This window comes from Belonocnema kinseyi, chromosome 3 (genome assembly GCF_010883055.1).
Source record: "Belonocnema kinseyi isolate 2016_QV_RU_SX_M_011 chromosome 3, B_treatae_v1, whole genome shotgun sequence".
NCBI classification, from domain to species: Eukaryota; Metazoa; Arthropoda; class Insecta; order Hymenoptera; family Cynipidae; genus Belonocnema; species Belonocnema kinseyi.
The window spans coordinates 155,600,749-155,625,211 of record NC_046659.1 but is presented as its reverse complement, the minus strand read 5'-3'; the positions used below and the strand labels follow the sequence as shown (position 1 = coordinate 155,625,211).

Genomic DNA, 24,463 nt, shown 5'->3' with positions numbered 1-24,463 from the left:
TGAATTTCAAAATGTCGACATTAGATTCATAATGGACATCAGATTTATAATCATCGAACCAATACCTCTAATTAAAATTTTTCGTGAAATTCATCGAATTTTTTAAATATTCGCTGCCATATTGGATCCACAGTTTTTAATTTTTTAATTTTGACTCTCGATTTATAATCAGCGAAGCCATAAAAACCCGAATAATTATTTTTGGCCAAATCCATCGAAATTTTTTACTCATCGCCACCAAATTGAATCCAATTTTCGCCGCTATTTGGAATTTTGATATTTTGATTTTAGTTCAATCGGAACTGTTTGCATTTGCTTAAAAATATTTAAAATCAGTGTAAATTGGTTCAAAATTTTGCTAATTCCATACGAACAAGCATTGCTTTTTCGAACAAAATCTAAGTAAGCTAAGTCTATATTTTAAAAAATAGCTGAATTGTGAATGTTTTCATTAAATTGGTTTAAAATTTAAATATTGTTTACCGTCAAATAAAATAACATCAAAAATTGTTCCATCTATTACATAAAAGCTTTAAAGTTATTTTGTTTATTAAATTAATTAATCTTAATATTAAAAAATAGTTAGTATGTATTTGGTCGTAATTGAATAATACTTTGACAGATCTTGCGACTTTGAAAGACTTGAAACTTTCGCAATTTAAAAAATTTTTAAAAACCTTTTTTTCTAGTTGATTATCAATATTCAAACTCGTTCCCTGTTGTAAAATCTATGAAATGATACCATTAATAGATATTTCTCTTGTGTATTTAAACAAATAACAAAAGAAAAGATAGAAAAAATCAATAAAAATTGACTTATGTTATTTTAAATACAGAAGATAAATGTATGTTGAGGGTATCATTTTATAGATTTCAAGAAGGGGGAAGAGTTTTATATTTATTTTAAAAAATCTTGAAAAGGGTTAATCTTACGAAAAATTCCTTCAAAGCAGTCAGTCCATATTAACTTCTTCAATTTTATTATATTATATTTCTTTATTTCTTGGAAAGACTTTGTATTTTAGATTCTTGAATTTCTAAACTTCTTAGATGGCTCAATTTATTTTATTTACTTAGTTTAGTTTCTTAAATACGAATTAAAAATTTTAAGAACTTATATTTAAATATCTCTTCTTTTTACCCACTTCTTGAAAAAAACTTTTATTTTTTTATTTCATATCTTTTCAGATTATTCATGAAAATATTTATTTTTAAACAATCTCGAAAAGGGTTTAATCTTATAGAAATTTTATTTTCGGGCAGGGGAAATGAGGGGAGAGGAATTTATAAAAAAAAGCGAGGGCACTTCTTCTTACTTCTCAACCCCTCACTTCTAATCCCTTTACTTACCTTCACTTCCCTTCCCTCATTTCCCTCCAATCGCTTAACTTCCTCTCATTTCCTATCTCCTCTCATCACTTCCCTTCCGGTTACTTATTTATCCCTCACTTCCCCACTACTTTCATCACTTCCCCTCTCTCACTTCCCTCCACTTTCCCTCCTCTGAAAAAAGTGCAACGGACGGATGCCTGGAAATCCAACTGAAACCATAAAGGTCTTGATGTTCGTCAATCTAAATGCTATGTGTCTGTATGCCTGCCTGTCTGTATGTATGTATGTCTGTCTGTGAACACGATGACTTTTTAAAAAGTCAAGCTATCAGATTGCCCTTTATTAAATTCGTTAAGTGTCCTAAACTAAAGGTCAAGTTCGTTAGCCAGCTATTTTGGATAAAAATTCAAAAAGTGGGCACATTTTGAATATTTTTGAGACCACTTTAAGCAAAATACACAAATTCTCTGTACGGTTATTTATAGTATTCAACAAGTGAAACAATTTATTCTGATGACTTTTTTTGAAAAATCTAAAATTACCAGAGTTTTAGCAGTTACAAACCACCAAAAAAACACGAAAATGAACATTTCATGCCAAATAACGCGCGAATAACGAGCCAAACTGTGCAAAATACAACTTTTGTCTTTTAATTTCTTTTTCGTCTCGTGTATGGGGTTTCAAAATGTTTGACTTTTTATAATTTTGATGCTATTCTTTTATGAATTAAACTTAAAATAGAACTATCAAAAAATTATTTGTGATAAATAAATCATTTTTAAATTTTCATCAGAGAAGGTATTAGAGTTGTATAAAATTTGACCTCCCTAGTTTTTGTCAAAAGTTCCACGTTTTAAAACCCCCTAAATCGGAAAAACATGTTTTTACGAATGTGTCCATCTGTATGTCTATCTGTCTGTCGTTATTGTCTGTCTTTATGTCTATCTGCTGTCTGTGAGCACGATAACATTTGAAAAAAATTCATCTATTAGATTGCCTTTTCGTACACTCTTTTAGTGTCCTAAACTAAAGGCCAAGTTCATTAGTCAGACATTTTGGATAAAAATACTAAAAGTGAGCCCATTTTGAAAATTTTTGAGTACACATTTTTTCATGATTTAAAAATTCTGTGTACAGTTGTTTACAGTACTTGAAAAGAAAAATATTACTTTTCGATAGTCCTACAAGATTATCATATCAACTTTTTTTAATCTTTTTGAAAAATTCAAATTTTGACTGCACAAAAACTAATAGAAAATAAAAAATTGCATTCTGCAGTCAAACTTTGCAAGATAGTAAAAAAAAATGAAAAGACAAACATTGTGCACCCAAAAAATATCTACAAATTTGTTATAAATCAATTTTTTATAGGACACGTAGTTCTTGTTTTATTTATAAAAAAAAACATTGAAAATACAAAAATTCAATTTTTAGACACAAGACACAAGCTAAGCCAAAATAAATAGATAAAATTTTTTCACCGAAGGTATAGCAAAAAAATTGTTATAAATGAATTTTTTCACATTCTCATCAGAAAAGGTATTAGATATGTGTAAAATTTAACAATCCGTCCCCTCTCCCCAGTTTTTGTCAAACGACCACGTTTTGAGACCCCCTAAATCAGAAAAATAGGTTTTCACGAATGCGTCTGTTTGTCGGTCTGTCTGTATGTATTTATGCCACTCAGCCTGTCAGCACGATAAATACGAAAAAATAATTTATCTAATGCCTTTTTTAATCAAATTAAAAATTATGAGAGTTATAGCATTTACAAAATTCTGAAAAACACACGAAAATGAATCTTGTCAACCAATTAACGTACGATATGAAAAAATGGTAAGAGAAGAAAAAGTTTGATTTCTAAATGCCCTAGAAGATTATCATAACAACTTTTTGAATTTTCTTGATAAATCAAAAAATAAATTTGGACAGAATGAAAATAATGAAAAATCCAAAATTTACATTTTTTCATGCAACATTTTCATAAATTTTCATAAATTTTAAATCATAAATAAAACACTGGCAATGAGCAAATTCAGTTTATGGAAAAAAGACAAAAGTTGCAATAAAACGTTTAATAACCAAATTTTTTAAAAAATTGTAGCGAAAAACTCGAGTGCGAAGCACGAAATACATGATGATAATATTTTCGTTAAAGTTGTTGTAATTTTTAAACTGTCTGCATAACAAATGATAGGCGATAATATTTTAATGAACCAAGAGTTACGGAATAATCTAGAATTTAAAATGAAAATATAAAAGCTCAAAGGTCGCGTGAATATATGAGATAAAGCTATAAGGATTATGCACTCTGAAAATTCCGATCATAATAAAATTAAGCTTATTTCATTCACCATGAAGAGGAATTTGATGGACAGGTATTGTACTAATTTTAACGACGACGACGTATGAAAGTTTATCACCGACTGAATAACATTGTAGAAGCTGTCTATATAATTTTTATTATGATTCAAGTGAAAAATCATATTTCATATACATAATGAATGAAATCTATTTTTAAATCAAATTAATATTTGAGAATTTATGTAATAATTCGAAAATTCGTCTTTTTTGCTTGAATATTAATTTTTAATTAATTTCAAAAATTAAATTAAATTTACATTGTAAATAAAGGATTATCAAATTATTTATGATCTACATGTTCAAAAATTTGTAATGCAGAGAGAAAAATAGTATAAAATCAAATCAGTAAGGCTAAAATAAGTTGGATTAGAGTAATTTTTATTTTTGCAAAACAACTTTGCCAAAAGAAATGAGTAATCAACCCAAAAAACGAATTTTTAAAAACAAAATCCATTTTCGACCAAACAATTACATTAACAACCAGATAATTAAACTTGTAAGCAAAACAAAACAGTTACATTTATAAGCAAAAGTATAAATTTTCAACGAAAAAGTTCATTTTTATCCAAATAGTTTAATTTTCTATCAAATTGGGTAAATTTCAATTAATTTACTAAAAAAGGACGACTTCTCAAAGATGAACATACTTTTTTCATAAATTAGTTGAATTTTCAACTAAGTTGAATCAATTTCTGAAAAAGCAATGAATTTTCAACCAAATATTTCAGCTTCTGAAATGAAAAGATCAATTTTCTACAAATAATTAAAAATTTAAACTAAGTAATTTAATGCCCACTGAAAAAAAATTAATTTTCAGCAACGAATTCAATTTTTAATAAAGCAGTTCAATTTAAAAAAAATAGTTAAGCTTCGATCTGAAGAGATTAATTAAAAAGGTTATATTGCAAAATAGGGGCGTCACATCTATTTTGACAGGAAAAACCATTTTTTTTTGTAAGAAACTGTTAGAATCTTTAGTTGCATGTTATATAAATCGCAATATATCAGAATGATCATTTTTAACGAGAAGTTTTTAAAGGGAAGGGATTTGAGCAACATTATTTTTTTTACTGATCATAGGAGGGCCTTTCCGCCCCCACAAAACGTTGACAAAGGTTAGGGTTTTAAAAAAATTATTTAACAAAATTACTTCTATCTGATTAGAAAAAAGGTATTGTTTGATATTTCCACCAAAAAATTCGAATTAAAAAAGAAACAATTGCATTTCCAACCAAAAAAATTTAATTTCTGACCCAGAAAATATTTTTTTATAAAAAAGACACATTTCCAACAGACAATATAAACTGGTTACCAGTTGATTTAATTTTCTGCCACGAAGATTAATTGTTTCCAAAAATACGAATTTTCAACTAATTACATCAATTTTCAACTAAATATTTGAATACTCAAACTAAACAGATTAATTGTGAACCGAAAAGGAAACAGTTATTTTTTCGCTTAAAAAATAATAATTTTTAATTTAAAAAAAACAACTAATTTTCTAGGAAACAGTTTAATTTATACAAAATTGTTGAATTTTCCAACAAACGGCAGAATTTTAAAACATTTAATAAAATTTTCAAAAATGAATTTATAAGAATAAAACCTAATTTTTATGAAAGTAGTTTAATTTTCAAACAAAGAGATAAAGTTTCTGATCAAATTATGATCTATCAAAAATTAATTAATTAATGCCTTTTCAAGCAGAAAGATTAAGTTTTTTGCTAAAAAAGACGCATCCTTAACTAAAAAAAGGAAATTCTAGCAATTAGTTCAATTTTCTACCAAAAAGACGAATTTTCAATATTGTATATCAATTTTCAATTAAATATTTGAATTTTCAAACTAAAAATTTTCATAATTCACAAAAAATTAAATAGTAAAATTTCCATTTTAAACAAAATTGCAAGGAATAAAACTAAATTGTTGGTTTTTTACACAAACAGACAACTATTCTACAGATGAAGTTCCCACCAAAATTATGAATTTTGAACCTCCAAAAAAAAACAATTTTTTAAGAAAGAAATTCAACTGCTAACAAAATATTTGAATTTTTAAATTAAAAATATTAATTCTTAACAAAAAATCTACTATTTATTATTCCAACCCAAAAAGACGAATTTTCAAACAATAAATTACATTTTTAAATATCAAGATTAAAATTTAAACAAAAAAGACACATGTTTAAATACATTGATGGATTTTCAATCAAGAAGATTAATTTTGTGAAAAAAAGACGCATTTGCAACTAAAAATATGAATTTTAATCAATTAGTTAAGTTTTCATTCGAGGTAATTAATTTTCTACCAAAAGTCCAATTCTTATTATTTTAAATCTATTTTCAATCAATTCTTTGATTTTTAAATTAAACAGTTCAATAATTAACCAAAAATTTAATAGTTAAATTTTCATATAAAAAACATTTTAGAAAAACTAATTTTCTACAAAATATTAAAAATGATATACCAAACAGTTAATTTTTGAGCAAAAAGTTAAATGTTTACTTAAAAATATCATATGCAACAATAAAAACTTATTTATATTGAAGCCATATAACTCTTAACTAATTTTTAAAAATTTTTTATGAAAAACCATAAATATTCCAACCAAAAATGTAAATTTTTTTACAAAATAGGTCCTTTTTAAAATAAAGTTGTAATTCTAACTAAAAATATAAAATTTTTATCAAGAAAAATATGAATTTTAAAACCGAAATGTGCAACAAAATAGTTAAATTTTCAACAACAAAATTTATCGGACAAGACCAATTTTTAATTAAGAAGAAAGACAATAACTCAATTTCGAACCAAATATTACCATAGAGTAGTTAAATTCTCATTTAAAAAATAATCATTTTGAATAAAAAAACTAATTTTCTTCAAAATTGTAGAATTTCCAAACAAACAGTTTCAGTTTAAACCAAATAATTAAACGTTAAATTAATATTTATATTGAATAAAAAATCTTTTGTTGTTTTTAGTGATTCTCAATCTTTGAACTATCTTTCGTAGGGAGTGATTATTACCACATACGCCCCCCCCCCGTATGTAAGATAGCGTATAAAAAATACCCCCCCCCAAGTAGTTTGTGAATGGCGCTATGTGATTCGTTAATAATAATACTTGAAATAAACTCTGTTGCAAATTCCAGCTTTAATCATTTTAGCAATATCCTTCGTTGGTGTCTAACAATATTTCCACATCATGAAAATAATGCTAATAAATTGCAAGTTTAGTTAATTAATTAGAATATAAAAGGCATTCTCTCTTAAGGGAAGTGAGATTAATTATTTCTGAAATAGAGGCAAGTAGGTAAGTTGATTGTAAGTGCAACACACGTTATCAGATAAACTACTCTTCTCTTTAGAAGCTCTCCACCTGAAAGCACATTATACGACACTGGACTTATACAAGAGCAGTGGGATAATTATGAAACGTGATAATTTTCCAACATCTGAAAGCTCCCAACTCAAGCATTTCTAGCCTGACACGCGTCAGTGCCACTCTCTTAGCAGAGATTATCCCTCACGGCAATACTTCGCCAGCGATATGTTTTTCAGGGAGAATCTTGAAATAATAAACCAAGCGGGAAATTTCATTTTCTCTTTTTCAACAGTTAAGATTTAATTAATCAAGCGCTGTCAAACAAAGATTGAGCAAGTGTTAACTGACGAGAAGTGATTCCCAGGCGCCCTTTTATTTTGTTCCGTTTTTATACTTAGAGGGTGAAATCGTCTCTCCAAGTATTTTTCTGGAAATACGAAAAATTCCTGATTAATAATAATAATCTTTTATTTCACTCAAAAAAAATTTTGGTTAAATCAACCAGAATTCTGTTAAATATGCCCTTAATATTTTTTCCGGTTAAAGTAACTAGAATTCTGGTTAAATTAACCATGCGATTTGGTTAATGTAACCATATTTCTGGATACTATAACCAGAAAAAAATAGTAAGGCCATATTTAACCAGAATTCTGGTTGATTTAACCAGACATTGTTTTGAGTGTTCTTTTAATATTTTTAATTTTTTCCCCTTAAAGGATACTTCAATTTGAGAAGCAATTAATTAATTAAAAGAATTTTTTAATCAATCAGCGCTGTCATTTTTATTGTTAACAATTGCAAATTATTAATTTCAAATATATAAAATTGAGCACATATTAACACGAGAAAGATTGAAGAATTTTTCATTTTAAATATTCAAAATTAAAGAATTTTTAATTGCAAATTATTCAGATTGAAAAAATATCAATTCAATATTTCCAAAATTGAAATATACTAAAAAGTAAGGTTCAGAATTTAATAATCTTATTAATTAACCTTTAAAATCAAAATCTTGAAAATTGAATAACTTGCAATTCTATATTTTCAAAATTCAAGAATTTTCAATTTTAACTTTTCAAATTATAGAACTTTAAATTGTACAGCTTTTAAATATAAAATTTATCATTTTTGATTTCAAAAATGTTCAATTAAAAATTTTTTAATTTGGCCAAAATTTCAGTTATTTAGAAGATTGGCTGGTCTTCCCAAAGTCCTCAAAATTCATGAACTTTTACAATTAAACTATCGATAAAATTCAAGAGTTCTGATTTTTCATTAAAAATTGTAGAACTTTGAAGTGTCAATCTTTAAAATTGAGAATTTTTTTATTTGGACAAAAAAAAAACAAAAATTTATGCAACCTTTAAATTTCACAATTAAAAATTCTGTAATTCTATATTTGTAAAATGTTGAAGTGTATATTTTTAAGACTGAAAAAAATGTTGAAAATTACTTATCTTTGAAATTTAAATCTTGTAATTGAATAATTCGCAGTTCTATATTTACAAAATTTAAGGATTTTCCCTTGTAACTCTTTAAAATGGGAGAAAATGGAACTGTAAATCTTTGACATTGAAAAGTTCCAACTTTTTGAATTGATAACTTTTTCTTTTGATCTTCAAACTCATTAAAATTAAAACATTTTTATTTCATATGTTCTTAAAATTAAAGAGGTTTTAATTGTAACTCTTTAAAGTTATAGAACTTCCAATTTTATATCTTTGAATTTGAAGAGTTTTCAGTTTTTACAATTTATAATAAAAACTTATGAGAGTTAGAAGTTTTACAATGAAGAATTCTGTATTCTTCATGCTTAATATATTTAAAAATTTTCATTTTAGAAAGCTTAGGTTTACCATCAAATTTGAAGACATTTTATTTATACAGCTTTAAGCATGAAGTGTTTACAATTTTGAAAATTAAACATTACAAATAATGCAAATTCTAAGTTTTACAATTAAAAATTTTGTAAAATCGAGGCTTTATATCCAAACCGTCCTTCATTTGGTTCGGGTGTCCTTCCGTCTTTCGTACTTTGGGAGCGTTCAGATATCCTCTAGGGAGAGTTCAGACACGCCCCCCTCCCAATAGTCGCCGCTGTACCGGAGTTTTGATATTTTCATAGGGCGCGAAAAGTTCGAATAGTTTTATTTTGTATTAATTCTTTAGTTTATGAAAATTTGGAAGTATATGTGTTTCAAACTTAATATTATTTTCCCCTAACCTTAATGACTAACCTTCCCAATAACTAATAATGTTCTTACTTGAGTGTTGTCTTTATTCTGTATTAAATCCTCTTAAAAATAAAATTTGTATTTTAAGACAGCGCTAACTCATGACGATCAAAACTCCCAAAAGTTTAACTAGTTCCTGTACAGCGACGCTAATCAGATTTTGAGTAACAAATGTTGAGTAACTATCCCGTGAGGATCTCTAGCGGCGTCCATATATTACGTAACATTTTCCTCAACCATTTTACAACCCGACCTCCCCCGTAACGCTATTTCTGATGTAACTTTAACATGGGCGTATCAAAGATAGCCCCCCCCCCCCCCTGAACGTTTAACGTTACGTAATATATGAACGCTCCCTTTTCTTCCTAAAAGGGATGGTGAGGGGTGAGAGGGGATTGGAAGGAGTGGAAGTAGAGAAGAGTTGATGAGAGGAGTAGAGGTTACTTGAGGCCTGGTGAGGACGAAGAACGGGTAATGAGAGGAGGATAAGAAGGGAATTAATGGAAAGGAAATACAAGAAGATTGGGAAGCGAGTGGAGGGAATTCAAACGTGGATGGGTGGGAAAAGGCGATGACAGGGGAACGTAGTAACAGGAGGGTAGAGGTAGTGTAAAAAAGAGTACTTAAGGAATGCTTATTATTATTATTCAACCATTCAGCCATTTCCCTTTCGGGGTAGGCGTGACTCAATCGGCGGGGAAGGGAGTAATGTGAGGAAGGGATATAACATTTTTAGATTGATCCAGGATTCTCTTGTTAAATATTGGAGAAAAATTATTCCGAAAGGAAATGTAAAGAGTAGGAAGGGGATGGAATTATGGGTTAATAGATGAAGGGACTGAGGGGCATGGAAGAGCTGGGGATGGATAAGGTGGAGGAAACGTGGAGAGTAATAATGAAGAGAACGCCAGGGGCGAAAAAGTAGAGAAGGGTTGGTTATTGAGGGGAAGCGAGGGGAGAAAATTCAGTCGTTGAGAGAAAGAAGGTAGTTGGTGAGAGGTGAAGTAGGAGAAAGTAGATGAGGAAAATACGGACGATGATGGTAGGAAGTACAAAAACCATGTAGAGTATAGAACTGAGATTGGAGGAGAGTGGAGAATATTGGAGAGTGGAGAAGATTAATGAGTGAAGGAGAGTAGAAAGTGTTGGAGAGTGGTGAGTGAAGGAGAGTGGAGAAGAGTGAAAAACGAGTCAAAATTTAATTAACAAAAAACTTATTTCTCTTTTTTTTTGCTGTCCTAAAACATATATTAGAACTAAGTAAATCGGGGGTGGACACTTGGAAATTATTCCATCCAAGATGAGAAATCAGATGGAGAAAAGTATTTACTGTGTAATCTCATGTTCGCTTAAACTACAAATTAAAGTTACTAGTTACTAAAGTTTCAATCGAGTTTCTCATTTGAACTTGAGCCTTAATTAAAAATAAATTCTAGAAATACGAGACGATGGACAAAATTTCAAAAAGAATTTGCGTCAAAGATATAAAATTAATTATGCTTACTCACATTGGACGACGAGATGTAATGGGTTTTTATTTATAGGTGCAATACGAGGTATTAGGGTTTTAACTCGCAGGTTTTTTCATTTTAAAAAATCGGTGAAAAGGATGAAGTAATAGTAGTGTGACGTAGGTGTAACGAAAAACGAGAACAGTTTTAATACGTGCCAGTAGGAACAGAGCTTTCAACGTTCAAAAGCTTAAACCTAAAATCCGACGTTGCCACAGGCAACCCGCTTGGTCGATCAGAGCCTGACGATGTAGTCGACTTTTACTTTCCTTCTTTCTCAAGACCGTTTTTGATATTGAAAAACGAATTAAGATTAATGTATTAGTTGAACATAGTAATCCCAATGCGATTTTTTTCCAATCAGAAAAGATCCATCTTCAAAACCGTTTCCCTGAGCTGTTCTTCAATACGCTGGAAACATGTTTAGATTAGCTAAATTACAAAAAGACAATTTTTAGAATAAAATTAAAAGGAATTGAACTTATATTATTTGTGATTAATTGCGTTCAAAATTGAATAATTTGAAAACTTAAACTCTTGATTGTAAATGTTTCAAAGTCTAATCTTCTGATAATATAAAATTTTAAATTGCTTAAAATTAATTACACAAATTTTTATGACATAGAAAAATCACTAACGTTTTCACCGATGAAAATGAAAACTTTTTTTATATATAAAGCTATATAATTGAATAATTATAGAAATACATTTAAAATAAAAAAGTAATTTTTAATTGAAAAACTTAAACGTGAAAAAATTTCTACTACAAAACGTTTGATGATTTAAGGTCATTTTAATCTCCATTCCACTCCGCTTCCACCATGATCTCGGTCAACAAAAAGGTAGCCATTTTCACATCTCAAAATTAAAAAATTTTAAACATTGCGAACCTCGAAAGTGTAATTTTCCTAAAAATTCTGAAAACTAATCAATTCAAACTTAAAGCGTTAAAAATTAAAGAATTCCAAAGGGTCCCATTAGGCTGGTTAAAAATACATTAATCATTTTTGCCTACAATTTTCATGTTCCTCCCATCCACCTTCCTCCATCAGAATTTGCTCTAATCCATACCAATAATACATTTTTTTTCACAAAAATTATATTTACACCAACTTTACCACTCTAAGTGTGTTTTGCGAGTTTTTTGGCGCTAATTATAATTTGTTCGCAGTTACTTTTCGTAAAAAGTGTTCCAAACGTATAACATATTATTCTCAAGCAGCTTGAGCTGAACCTCTACCTTTTATATTCCTATTGTCCATCTTCTTCTATGTATTTAATTTTATGTAGACTGGGTTCATAATAAAGATCTGTTATTATAAAAAACATTTCTGTGTGGAAATGTTGTCACAGGCTTATACTGTCCAACATGTCGAAGGCATTTTTGATTAGAGTTGGATTTTTTTTTTTTTATTTGATCATTTTGCACGGGGCTGTCCCGGTATATATCATCAGTCACGGACGCATTTTTATAATGCAATCAAGTGATCTGATGAGAGCAGTCTGCCCGGACATATTGGACAAATCCTGGTTTTCACCCCATCATTGACGGACTGGGTTGCAGTCAAGTATACGATGGGGGGACCTACAGCTTAAAGTGGGTTCCTAACCATCAGAACCTCGGTAAAGGTACATTGAAAAATTTCCAGAGGTACCGGCTCAGGGATCGAGCCCCGGACCTCTGAGGTGAAGTCCGAGTGTCTAACCAAATGAGCCACCGAGGCTCGTATGTTATTATTATTATTATGATTATCATTATTATTATTAGTATTATTATACTTAAATATTTAAATGAATTTTTGAACTAATTTGTTATTGTTTATAGCAAAAATTTTCCCCTCTATTAGATATTATAATGGAAGGTTTTGTCTTAATTTGTCAACATTTCAATTAGAGTAAAGAAATAATTAGTAAAAGTTAACAAAGGTGATTGTTTAATCAATTTATTATTATGTTCAATAATATAGAATTTGGATAATGCTAGAAAGATGCGGTTTTTTGTTAAATGTGTCACTTTTTGCCCATTTTTCATTAGAGTGAGCTTATAGTTAATCCAAGTTTACAAAGATTATTGTTCTAACAATTTATTATTATTTAAAATAATATTTACTTTGAATTACGCTAGATAGTAGCAGCTTTTCTTAATGTTCAATTTCGTGTCCATTCTTCAATTACAGTGAGGTAATAATTAAAATTAATAAACATAATTCTTCAAACAATTGACTATTATTTTCAATGATATTAATTTTTAATAATCCTAGAAATTTGCGATTTTTTCTGAAATTTCTGAATTTTCAACGTTTTTTTGCTTACAGAGTGGCAATAATTCATCAAGCTTAATAAAAAACCAGTATTTAAATAATAATTATGAACAAGTGATAAATAAACATCAAAGAGAATCATTTTGTTAATCAAATAATTATTTAATAGGGACCTTTTATAAGTATTTTTGTATTAATATAAATATTGTTAATATTATATTAATTACTTATATATTTGTTTTTATCCCAGCTGCAAGATTTGTTTAAATTAATATTTTTTAAACATTTGCTAAAAAATAAAAATACTTGATTCCGATATTAATTATAACCTCACTCTAATTGAAAAGTGAAAGAAATTAAAAAATTCGATGAAAAAAAAAATTACAAAGTGAATAAATGAACTTGAAAAGTATTATTGCATATTAATAATAATAGAGGTGAGACACACTATACTAAATATATTAAAATCTTTTTTATTCTGCAATAATTATTTTAATACAGCTTATTTGATCCTATTTTCATAACGTTCTGCTGTCAAAGTTGGTTGGAAATCTCGGTTATTTTGAATTAAATAATACCTTCCAGATTCCCTGAATTGAGTTTCAATTGTGATTAAATTTCTGAAAAAATAAAATGCGGCATTACTTTTAAAAAGGGATAAAATTGATTATTTAATCCGTGAAAGCTACTGGTTAAATCATCCCTAATAAGTGAATAAATTAATACCAAAATGACTGAATTGATCATGCAGTTTTGACTGATGCAAATTTATAGGGCACAAGGTCTTCTGCCTCAATGCCTGAATCTTTATTTATCACTTATATTGTCAAATAACATCTCTGAGTCTACGAACTGAAAATACGATTGACATAAAAGGGAAAAGTGATTCAACAATTGACGATAAGAAACAGATTTTCTGACTTTTATAGCAAAAGGGGAACTATTAAGAGTGATAACTGGAATTGAAGCGAAGCACTCGAATTCAAAAGTCACACTTTATGCGTGAACACATTTCCTCTTTTATATCCGCCTAGACCCAAAGGTGCAATTCGCGAGTTTATACGAACGACGTTCTTATGAGAAACTATCTTGGGATTCTACTGCAGAGTCATTCGTTTCGAAACTAAGATTTTTATTACTTTAACCCCAGATGGTTTCTTCGCTCGAGGAGTACGAATTATTCATAAGTCTCTCGGCAAAATAGCAACAAACCATAAAAATCTAGGCGAGTTTCCAAGTATGAGGTTTAAAAATTAATTCAGTGTCTTTACTTTTGATGTCTTGTTCAAACGTGGATTTTTTCCCGCCCTAAGGTCGAATCTTGAGCTTTTAGAAATAATATAATAGGTGGCGACCCTCCGGACTTAACCTGAAAATTCATTAGTGTAAGCCAGCCCTGTGCATCTCTCCATATTTCAGATTTTAACTTGACCCCGCAACTGTCCTAAGTTGAGTAGTTCCTAATATCTAATAATGTTGGAACGAAGAAACATTTGAACAAGGATGACTTATGGCGAACTTTTCAGGAAGAATGAGAAAAAATACCGAAAGACTATGTTAAACGCTTAGTTGATTCAATGCCTCCACGAAGTGATTTTGTAATTGCTGCTAAGGGTATGGCTACAAATTATTAGTCAATAAGCAACGGAATAATAACTTTCTTGTTGATTTTATGAACGTTAACTATTTTATAAACCTATGTGGTAAGTGTGGCCCATTATTTTTAGTTTTGTAGTTCAATAAAATACTGAAATTTTGTACACATTCAATTTTTCTCAACTGTTTTTATTCACCAGATATAGTCAAAACTGTCTTTGGCCCAAAACTTATGCGCACCACTGTACAATGGATGGAATGTATTTCTAATTTAATTTAACTAAATTTGCATTTGAAACCATTTTACTTAGTAATCGGTGAAAAATAAAAAAATTAATTTCATTAATTGCTCTCTTTTATTATTATATCCTTTTAAGTCTTTAAAACAAAGGTGTTAAAACATTGAATATATTTACATCTTGGACGTTTTATAACATTATAATTTATATTTGGTCCTCTGAAAAATAGTTTGTTTTTTTCAACAAGTTCAATTATTCAATAAACTATTTTTAATGTTCTTTACATATTTTATGCTATTTGTTCATGAATACAAATTTACTTCAATTTCAATTACATTTTTCTCATTATACTCAATAATGTAAGTACTCGCTAAGCCCTAAAATATTAAGGGCATGTGATGAGTGTAACAGCTGATCAAGTCAGCCCTAAGATCAATATTTTTCACCCATATTGAAAAACAAAAGTTTAAATAACGCGGAAATTTTTTTCGGGAAATGTTAATAAATAATAAAGGATCGTTTGTGGCCTTGCAAAGAGTTGGAGGAAGAAAAAAGTTTATTTATGCAAGTAATGATTATCGACGGACACATTTAGGTTTTACAGCAGAAGTTTGACTTTTAACATTCTCTTACGGTAATCATGCAATCTGTTTTACCCACAGACCCTAGAAGTTCGAAGTTGTCTACTCGCTGCGCTAGTGCTGCTTTGACAATGCTGATACCAGACTGATACGTATGTCAGACCAAATATGTTTATTTGCATTTTAAGTGCAAACATTAGTTTTTTCATTATTGTTGCATAATGTTCGTGAGCGATTTTTGTTGTTTTGTCCCACTTTGATAAATATAAACCTCATAACTAGCCCATTAACAACATTGCAAATTTCTTGTAGGGTTTGACGACAGCACGATCAGTATTTCTCCAAAATAGAAATTTAAAAAAACTTTTTTCACTATTCTGATTATTTAGGACCAGAGACAAATTCTTGCATACCTTCTATGTATCCTGCCAAATTTTTAACACGATATCTCATTCCGTGTGGACGTAAGTTTGGAAAGAAAACTTCCACTGGTATTTTCTACAAAAAAAATATTTCTCAAAATTTCCACCAGAACAAAGCAGAGACATGGACTTTATTACCTCCTCTTTCTTTTCCTAAACTTTGAGATCGATACCTCATTTCGTTTAGATGTAAGTTGGGAAAAAGTTATCAAAGACCAGGTTTGGTCACGTGACCCTCTCGTCACATGGCCTTAAGTTTCAACTTGTATACTATTAAAACTTTTTTCACAAAACTATTTACATATTTTATTGATATAAATATTATTTGCTGCGTTTTCAGATCTAAAAAGGATCATATTTAACTTTTTATTCAAATTCAAATCTAATATTTCACTTTGCCAAGTTAATTGGGTGACGTTTTAATTCATGTTTTCCATGAGCATTTATATACATCAATTGGAAAATTGTTTTGAAATAGAAAATGAGTAACATTCTTTTCATTTCGATTTTTTTTTTACGAACATAACATTTTGTTTATTAAAAAAAAGTGGTCTACTCCCATTGCTTACAATGCAAAAACAGGTAGTGATGGGACGACTAGCGCCGCGCTGAAGATATTAAGAACTAACCAACTTAGCACACTAAAGGATCGCCACTTTGTTTTCAGATGCACAGGGCTGGTATAAACCAGCATCCTCAGCCTCCTGCCAAGAGTTGAAAATGGTCCATGTGTTGAAAATGGCCATATGGCTTAGGAGGTCTGACGAGATGAAAAAAAGAAACAATCTTCCTTACATTCGTGTGAAAATTTTAAATAATTTATCATTTTGAAAAATGAACTTCAGGAAAAAATTGAAAAAGGTTTTAAAACATGACAAACTATTTCCTAAAATTTCTTAAAATATTTTAGAAGGTTTTAAAGAAAAATTTTACGATATTACATTTTTTAGAAAAATTTTCAGTAAGTTTAAGAGATATTCAGAAGTTTTCAAACAATTAAAAAATAATTCAAACTTGTAAAGATTTTTCAAGAATTTTGTAAAGTTTCACAAGAATTAAAGAATTTTTTTTAGGAACTTTACTTATTAACAAAATATTTCATTTTTAAGTAAAATAGTTAAATTACAAAAAAATTTCCTATTAAAAAGGTGCTTTCATAGTCCTTTTAAAAGCTTTAATTTTTAAAACATTTTTTCATATCCTTTTTTTATTTATAATGTTGCTTTTGCGAATGAAACAAAAACTACGCATCCCTTTCAAAATAAACAGATAGATCAACGTATATTTTTCGACCTGCTGGCCTTAAAAAATTGACTTGCTTACACTTCCATTCTTTTACAGAATGTTCTTACAACTACGTCTTACAAAGTACCATCCATCCACACCTTATAACTAATCCGCTCTCTCCTATAGCCTAACCATCCTCGCTGCGCCTCGCCTCGCACGCATTTCGCTCTTTTGTCGCTATGCCTTGCATTACCAGCCCCTGTCTCCGCGACTAACACCTAATACTCAACTACTATTTACAATATTTACATTTCTCTTGCATCTACTTCCTCTCCTATTTACAATCTTTCCTTCTCCATTCCTCTTCCTCCTTCCTTCTCCATTCCTCTTCCTCCTTCCTTCTCTTCTTCTCTGTCTTACCCAACACCCCCTTCACCCATGCTACTGCCCTTTTGTCACCCCTTTCATGCAACAATACCTCCATGCCTATCCCCCTCCTTTCCACCTCTTCACATTCCTCCAACCAATACTTCAATTTTGCATCCCCCTTCCCGCACAATTCACACATTCTCTTCTCTCTAGAAAGCCAGAACCTATTATACTTCTCCATGCACCCGCACCGCATTCTCGCTATAAGTTCCTGACTTCCTTGCTCTCCTTTCTTACACAAATATTGCGCTCTCTCCCTTTTCATAATCCACACATAGTTTCCGTTATACCTTGACTTTCTTATTCTCTCCTCTCCTTCTGCCCTCTCTTTCTCCATGCCATTCTTTTGAACCAACTTATATACCTTCCTTCCTCGTGCATTCTGCTAACTTCATCCATCTGCAATCCATTCGTTCTAAAATATCTTTCCCTTTCCACCTCCATCAGTGCACCACTACGTATGTTCTCCTTCTCCCACCAACACTCCCTAACCAATTTACTTCCCCTCTCTTCCAAAAATTTCTCCTCATATTTACACGCTCGACTCCCTGTTATAATTCCTAAACTGGTTCTTGCTGGCTCCCTCCTGACAATATAGCTCGGCGTATTCCTTGCCAACCCCAGTATCCACTTCACGTACCTCTCCTGTACTATATTTATCTCCTCTCTTCCCTTCCAACCCCACACCTCCACCCCTTTAAAAATAGATTAATAACAAATTTATAGATTTTCTTAGGGAGCACGATTTTAGTACATACATTTTTTCATATTGTGTATATTTTGACCGTCAAATTAAACTTATGATTTTCTTTTTGATTATTCTTTCTTCAATCCAAATTTGAATTTTCAACTTTTCGACAAGAATCTAAAAGTGGTTATGATATTCTTGTATGGCTTTCAAAAATCAACGTTTTGCTTATATTGACTTTTTAAAATCTTTCGTTTTTGCTTTAAAATCTTCATTTTCAGTTTGGTTTTTTGGATTTTGAAAATGCTACAACTCTAACAAAAATTTTTTATTGAAAAAAGTCATGAGGATAAATTGTTCAAGCTTCCGAATACTTTAAATAACCGCATATAGAATTTGCAAATCTTTCAAGAAAATGGTTTCAAAAATTTTTGAATGCTCTTTTTGAGTTTTCGTCCAAAACAGCTGGTTAATGGACTCATTCTTTTTTATGCCTTTAAAAAATTTGCCAAAGCCAAATCTAATTTAATCAATCTTTCAAAAGTTATAGCACGTACACGATACAGGCCACAGACAGACAGCCAGACACCTTGAAAATATCATTTTCTCAAAATGTGGAGATTTGATAAAAACCGAGAAATTCAAATTTTAAATAAAAGAAATTTCCTCAAAAAGGTCCAATGACTAATACTTAGAATTTTAAAACAACTCTTTTAATTAAAAATTTTCTTAAAATGAAGTGTTAATGAAAAATTGTTCAAATTTTTAATGTTTTCAATTAAAAGGGTACGATTTTTCTAGATTTTAATTTCATTTTTTTAAGCAAATTTAAATTGTCAGTAACTTTTCCGGTTTTCTAACAGTAAATTTGTCATTTCCATTCACCGTTCTGAATTTTTCTTTTAGTCATAAAAACGAACCTAAACATAGAAACTCGATAATATTAAGGCAAAAAAAATGTTTTTACATTTTTTGTAAAGTCTTAATGACAACGGCCGTACAGAATTTTATAAAGGGTCTTCCACAAATTACGTAAGACAAACGTAAAATACATAAATTTTTAAAAAAACATTTGACTTTTCATCTTTAAAAGATAAATTTTGAACCAAAAATGGAAGAAACCGATTTTCAGTTTAAACTATTTCTATTCAACCGTAAGAAAAAGGAATTTTCAAGTAAGCTAAATTTAGAACCAAAGTGATGTATTTGAAAAATATAAAATCTCAATAATAAGTGTAATAGTTTATCTGAAGCGTAGAATTTTCAATTGAAGATAAATTTTCAACCGAACTTGAAATCGTTGAATTTTTTGTTAGGAAAACAAAAAATTTCAAACAAAAACGGTGAATTCTCACCGAGCAATATGATATTTCATATTTAAACCAAAAATTATTTTAATTTTCAAACCAAAAAGATTATTTTTTCACTAAAAAATATTATTTTTCTAACGCCCGCACGAAATGTTCGATTTTCGACGCATGTATTGCGTGCGGGAAGTGACCAATTCCGAAACCGTGGTAAAAATCAATTATAAAAAGAGAATGCCTAGCTGCTGCGCTTGCGCTCTTTGAGTAAGACTAATTTTTCTAGCTGATAAATTACTGATAAATTACTATTAATTACCGATAAAGTGCCGAAAATTTCGTAAACTTTTAGATATGTGAAATTATGGGTAATTTACCATTTTGTCGTAAATTTCTGAAAATTGTATAAATTTAACCGATCTTTCGTAAATGTTGAGAAATTTTTCAATTTCTTGGAAAAAGCTTAGGATACACTAAATTTCTATTCATTTGAATTAATTTACAAATTTACAAAAAATTTCCAGAACTTTTAGGTAATTTTGGTAACTTAACCAAAAATTACCATAAATTTCTAAAAAATTAGTTTGTATTGTTTCTCAAGTCGAAAATCTCTCTCCCCCTCCCCCTCTCTCGCGCGCGCTCTCTCTCTCTCTCTCTCTCTCTCTCTCTCTCTCTCTCTCTCTCTCTCTCTCTCTCTCTCTCTCTCGCCAGTTTGAGCACACCTAGAGCGCGCAACTGTTGATTCTCGCGCTTCGCGCTCGATAATATATTTACCTCACGCTCCGCGCTCGGTCTTTGTATATGCCCTACACTTGTGCACAGATTTTTTAAAACTAAAAGTCAAAACATCGACAACAGTAATTTCGCGATAGTGAGTTTTTTTGTTTGTTAAAGCTCCTTTGGCTTTAACGAATACATTCTCGTCACGTATCTCGTGCTTCGCACTTGAATTTGTATCTCAACTTGTATATCATTTCCATACATTAGTGATCAAAAAACTTTGATTTTATGAATAAACAAACACATATGACGAAAAAGTGGCCATTTTATCTATTTGACATTCACAGTGCTTGTCAATAACAGGAAAAGTTTTGAAATCGCCTAAGTTTCGTAAACTAATATTAGCTGAAGATGTTCCAATATTATATATATTATTAAAGAACGAAATTTTTAATAAACAAATTATTTGTTGAAATAATGTTTTTTAAGTTTTTCCATAATCATACGTTTTTTCTAGCATTTTTTTATTAAATTTGTTTTTAAAAGTCATAAAATTGATAAAAAAATTATGAATTTTGCTGAAATTATCATGAAGTTCCCAAGTGAAAAGACTGCCAGTAAAAAAACCGAATTTTTCTCTCGAGAAACGCCCAAATAATGCATTTTTTATTAGATTTGTTTAAAAAACCATAAGATTAATCAACAAATTATGACTTTTGCTAAAATTATTATTAATTTCCGAATTGAAAAAATGATATAGAAAAAAACGAATATTTCAGTAGGAAAATGCTTGATTACTGCATTTGTACATTAAATTTGTTTATAATATGAACAATTATAATCAGAAGAGAAATTTGTTTACATAATATTGTTTCGATTTCAATTCCTTGCAACACAACTTGAAAAAAAGTATATTTATGGAAAATTGTAGAAAACATTTTTTCAACAAATAATTTGTTGATAACAAATTTTTTTAATATTGTCTTATATTGGAATATCCTTAACTGATGCTATTTCATGCAACTTAAGCGATTTCAATCATTATCCTGTTATTGACGAGCACCGGGAACGTAAAATAGAAAAAAGGCCATTCTTTCGTCATATTTGTTTATTTATAAAAAAAATTGAAAACATAATTCAAAAATCAGGCTGCAAAACTCTCTACGATATCTTATTAGTTTTTTTTCAATTTTTTTTGTCGAAATTGGTGAAGATCTGTGGGCTCTACGTTATTCGGAACCAAACAAGTAATTTTTCTTCCCAATGTGCGGCACCCCTTTCAGTCCGAAACCAAAAACTCTTTTTTTTAATAATCTTGTAGGGCATTAAAAAAGAAATATTCTTCTTTTCTTGACTTTCTTTCATATCGTGCCTTATTTGGCTTAAAATATTGATTTTCGTGTTTTTTGAAATTTTGTAAATGCTATAACTCTAGTAAATTTTGGTTTTATAAAAAAAAGTAATAAAGATAAATTGTTCGCCTGATCGAATACTATGAATATCCGTGCAGAAAATTTTTGAATTTTAAAAAAAGTGGTCTCAAAATTTTTCAAAATACGCTTAATTTTTTAATTTTTACACAAAATGGCTGGCTAACGAACTTGGCCTTTATTTTAGAAAACTTAAACAGTATACCAAAGGCTAATCCAATCTGTCAATTCTTTCGAAAGTTATCGTGCTGACAAACTAAAAATCTACAGGCAGACACACACACACAAACAAGCAGACAAATTCGTAAAAACCTGTTTTTCAGATTCAGCGGGTTTCAAAACGTGGACATTTGAGAAACACGGGGGGATCAAATTTTACACAAATCTAATACGTTCTCTTGATAAGAATGTAAAAATTCATCAATTTGTCATGAATAATCTCTTGGTAGTTCTGTTTTTGGTTTGAATCGTGAAAAATAGCATTAAGAACATTCAGAAAAAAAGTAAATTTTTTGAAACCCCACACACAAGACGAATCAGAAAATTAAAAAACATAAGTTGTGATGAGAATAAGCCCACGCAGCGGGCTGATTTTTTATTGTTAATATCGTGTTTCACGATTAAAACACAAAATACACATGCTATCAAAAAGTTATCTATAACAAATTTGTAGATCTTTTCGAAATGCACAATTTTAGTTAAGTCATCTTTTTACCTATTTTGCACATTTTAACCGCAAAATGTAATTTTTTATTTTTCATTCTTTTTTTATTCTGTCAAAATTTAAATTAAAAATGTTTTAAGAAAAATAAAAAAGGTGCTTAAACTATCTTGTAGGGCATTGGAAAACAAATATTTTTCTTTTCTTGACTTTCTTTCATTTCGTGCCTTATTTGGCTTAAAATATTGATTTTCGTGTGTTTTTTGAAATTTTGTAAAAGCTATAACTCTGGTAAATTTTGGTTTTATGAAAAAAGTCAAGAGGATAAATTGTTCGCCTGATTAAACACTATGAACATCCGTGCAGACAATTTTTTAATTTTAAAAAAAAGTGGTCTCAAAAATGTTCAAACTACTTTCACTTTTTGAATTTTCACCCAAAATGGCTGGCTAACGAATTTGACCTTTATTTTAGGACACTTACCGAGTATACCTAAGGCTAATCCAATCTGTCAATTCTTTCGAAAGTTATCATTCTGAAAAAACTAAAAATCTGCAGACAGACACACACACACACACATACACAGAGAGACAGACTCATTCGTAAAAACCTGTTTTTCGGATTCAGGGGGTCTCAAAACGTAGACCTTTGACAAATACGGGGGGGGGGGGTCAAATTTTACAAAAATCTAATACCTTCTCTTGATGAGAATGTAAAAAAGGTATCCGAAATCTTATCTACTGCATGTTTCAAACTAAGAAAGTGGGTATCTAACGACTCACGTGCACTTGAAGAAATGGTAGAATCTAACGAATCTCCTGATTTTGTCAATTTCTCGGAAGATAGCCAATCCAAAACTCTTGGTTTATTCTGGCAAGTTCGTTTAGACAATTTAAAATATTCAATTAGTTCTTCAAATACCAATAAGATTACCAAGCCAAATATACTTTCTGAAAAAGCTCAAATTTTTGATCCATTAGGAGTTTTTAATCCATACATCATTATCGCTAAAATATTGCTTCAAAAATTGTGGCTTGAAAAGATTTAATGGGATGAATCCCTTCGATTTGAAGTACATTTGCGTTGGTTAGAGTATTGAAATAAATTAGAATCTTTAAACAATCTAAGCAGCCCAAGAAAGGACCTTTGCACTAATCTACTATCGTTTTAGGTTGGATTCAAAAGAATTCTAACAATTTAGAAATTTTTGTATCCAACCGAGTTTCTGAAGTGCGAGAGCTAACAAATATTAATAATTGGCGTCACGTCCCTACTAGTGACAATCCCGCTGACCATCTTACTCGCGGGATAGCACCAAATAAAATAAAACATTCAGAGTTATGGTGGACTGGTCCTAAATTCTTATACAATAATGAAGAAGAATGGTCACCATTAGTAGAGCCAGAAACTAACTTACCAGGATTAAAACGAATCGCTCTTGTTTAAGCTCAAAAGGAAATCCTTGGTGAGTATATATTTAAAGGTATCTTAATTTTTCGCATCCTGTTCGAGTTATTTCTTATTGCAAATGATTCGCAAACAATTGCAAAATAAAGATTCTTCAAAATTGTAATAGACAAAGTGGTCACTTAAAATCTATTTAAATGAAAGAAACAATTAACTCTCTAGCAAAATTATCTCAACATGTGTCATTTCAAGCTGAAATAAAAGCGTTATAAAGGGAAAAAAATAAAAAGGAAATTTAGGAACGTTATAACCTTTTCTCGGCGTCAAGGGTATTTTGAGAGTTGGTGGTAGGTTAGGAAACTCTCATTTCAAGGAAGATAAAAAGTTCCATATAATAATATTGTCAAATCGCATTATTACCAAAGTTTTGTTTTCTGCTGAGGCTGTGTCTAGGCGTCCGGAATGCTGGACAAATAGACCACCTGTATCAAAACGGCTATTTTTCCGGAATTCTGGACGATTAGCCCACACAAATCGGATGGCTATTCGTTCAAAAATTCTCAGAGAAAAAATACTTACTTAGACTCAAAGCATCGTGCCAAATCATTTTATAAAATCGATTAAAATCTTTAGATACGAGGGTAGTTCAATAAGTCCTTAAAATGACCAACAGATGGCGCGCGAATCGCTCCAAATCATCTGTTTTCAGTCAGCACCACTCCCGACTAGATAT

The 24,463-nt window shown here is 29.9% G+C and overlaps 1 protein-coding gene across 1 annotated transcript in view; it reads right to left on the bottom strand.

Moving 5' to 3' along the window:
* Positions 1–13,528: 13,528 nt before the first annotated feature.
* Positions 13,529–24,463, bottom strand: part of LOC117170078 (IQ and ubiquitin-like domain-containing protein) — a 26,242-nt gene continuing 15,307 nt past the window's right edge. The window contains exon 6 of the mRNA XM_033356601.1: positions 13,529–13,646. Coding sequence (XP_033212492.1) covers positions 13,529–13,646 — 118 coding nt within the window. The remainder of the gene's footprint in view (positions 13,647–24,463) is intronic.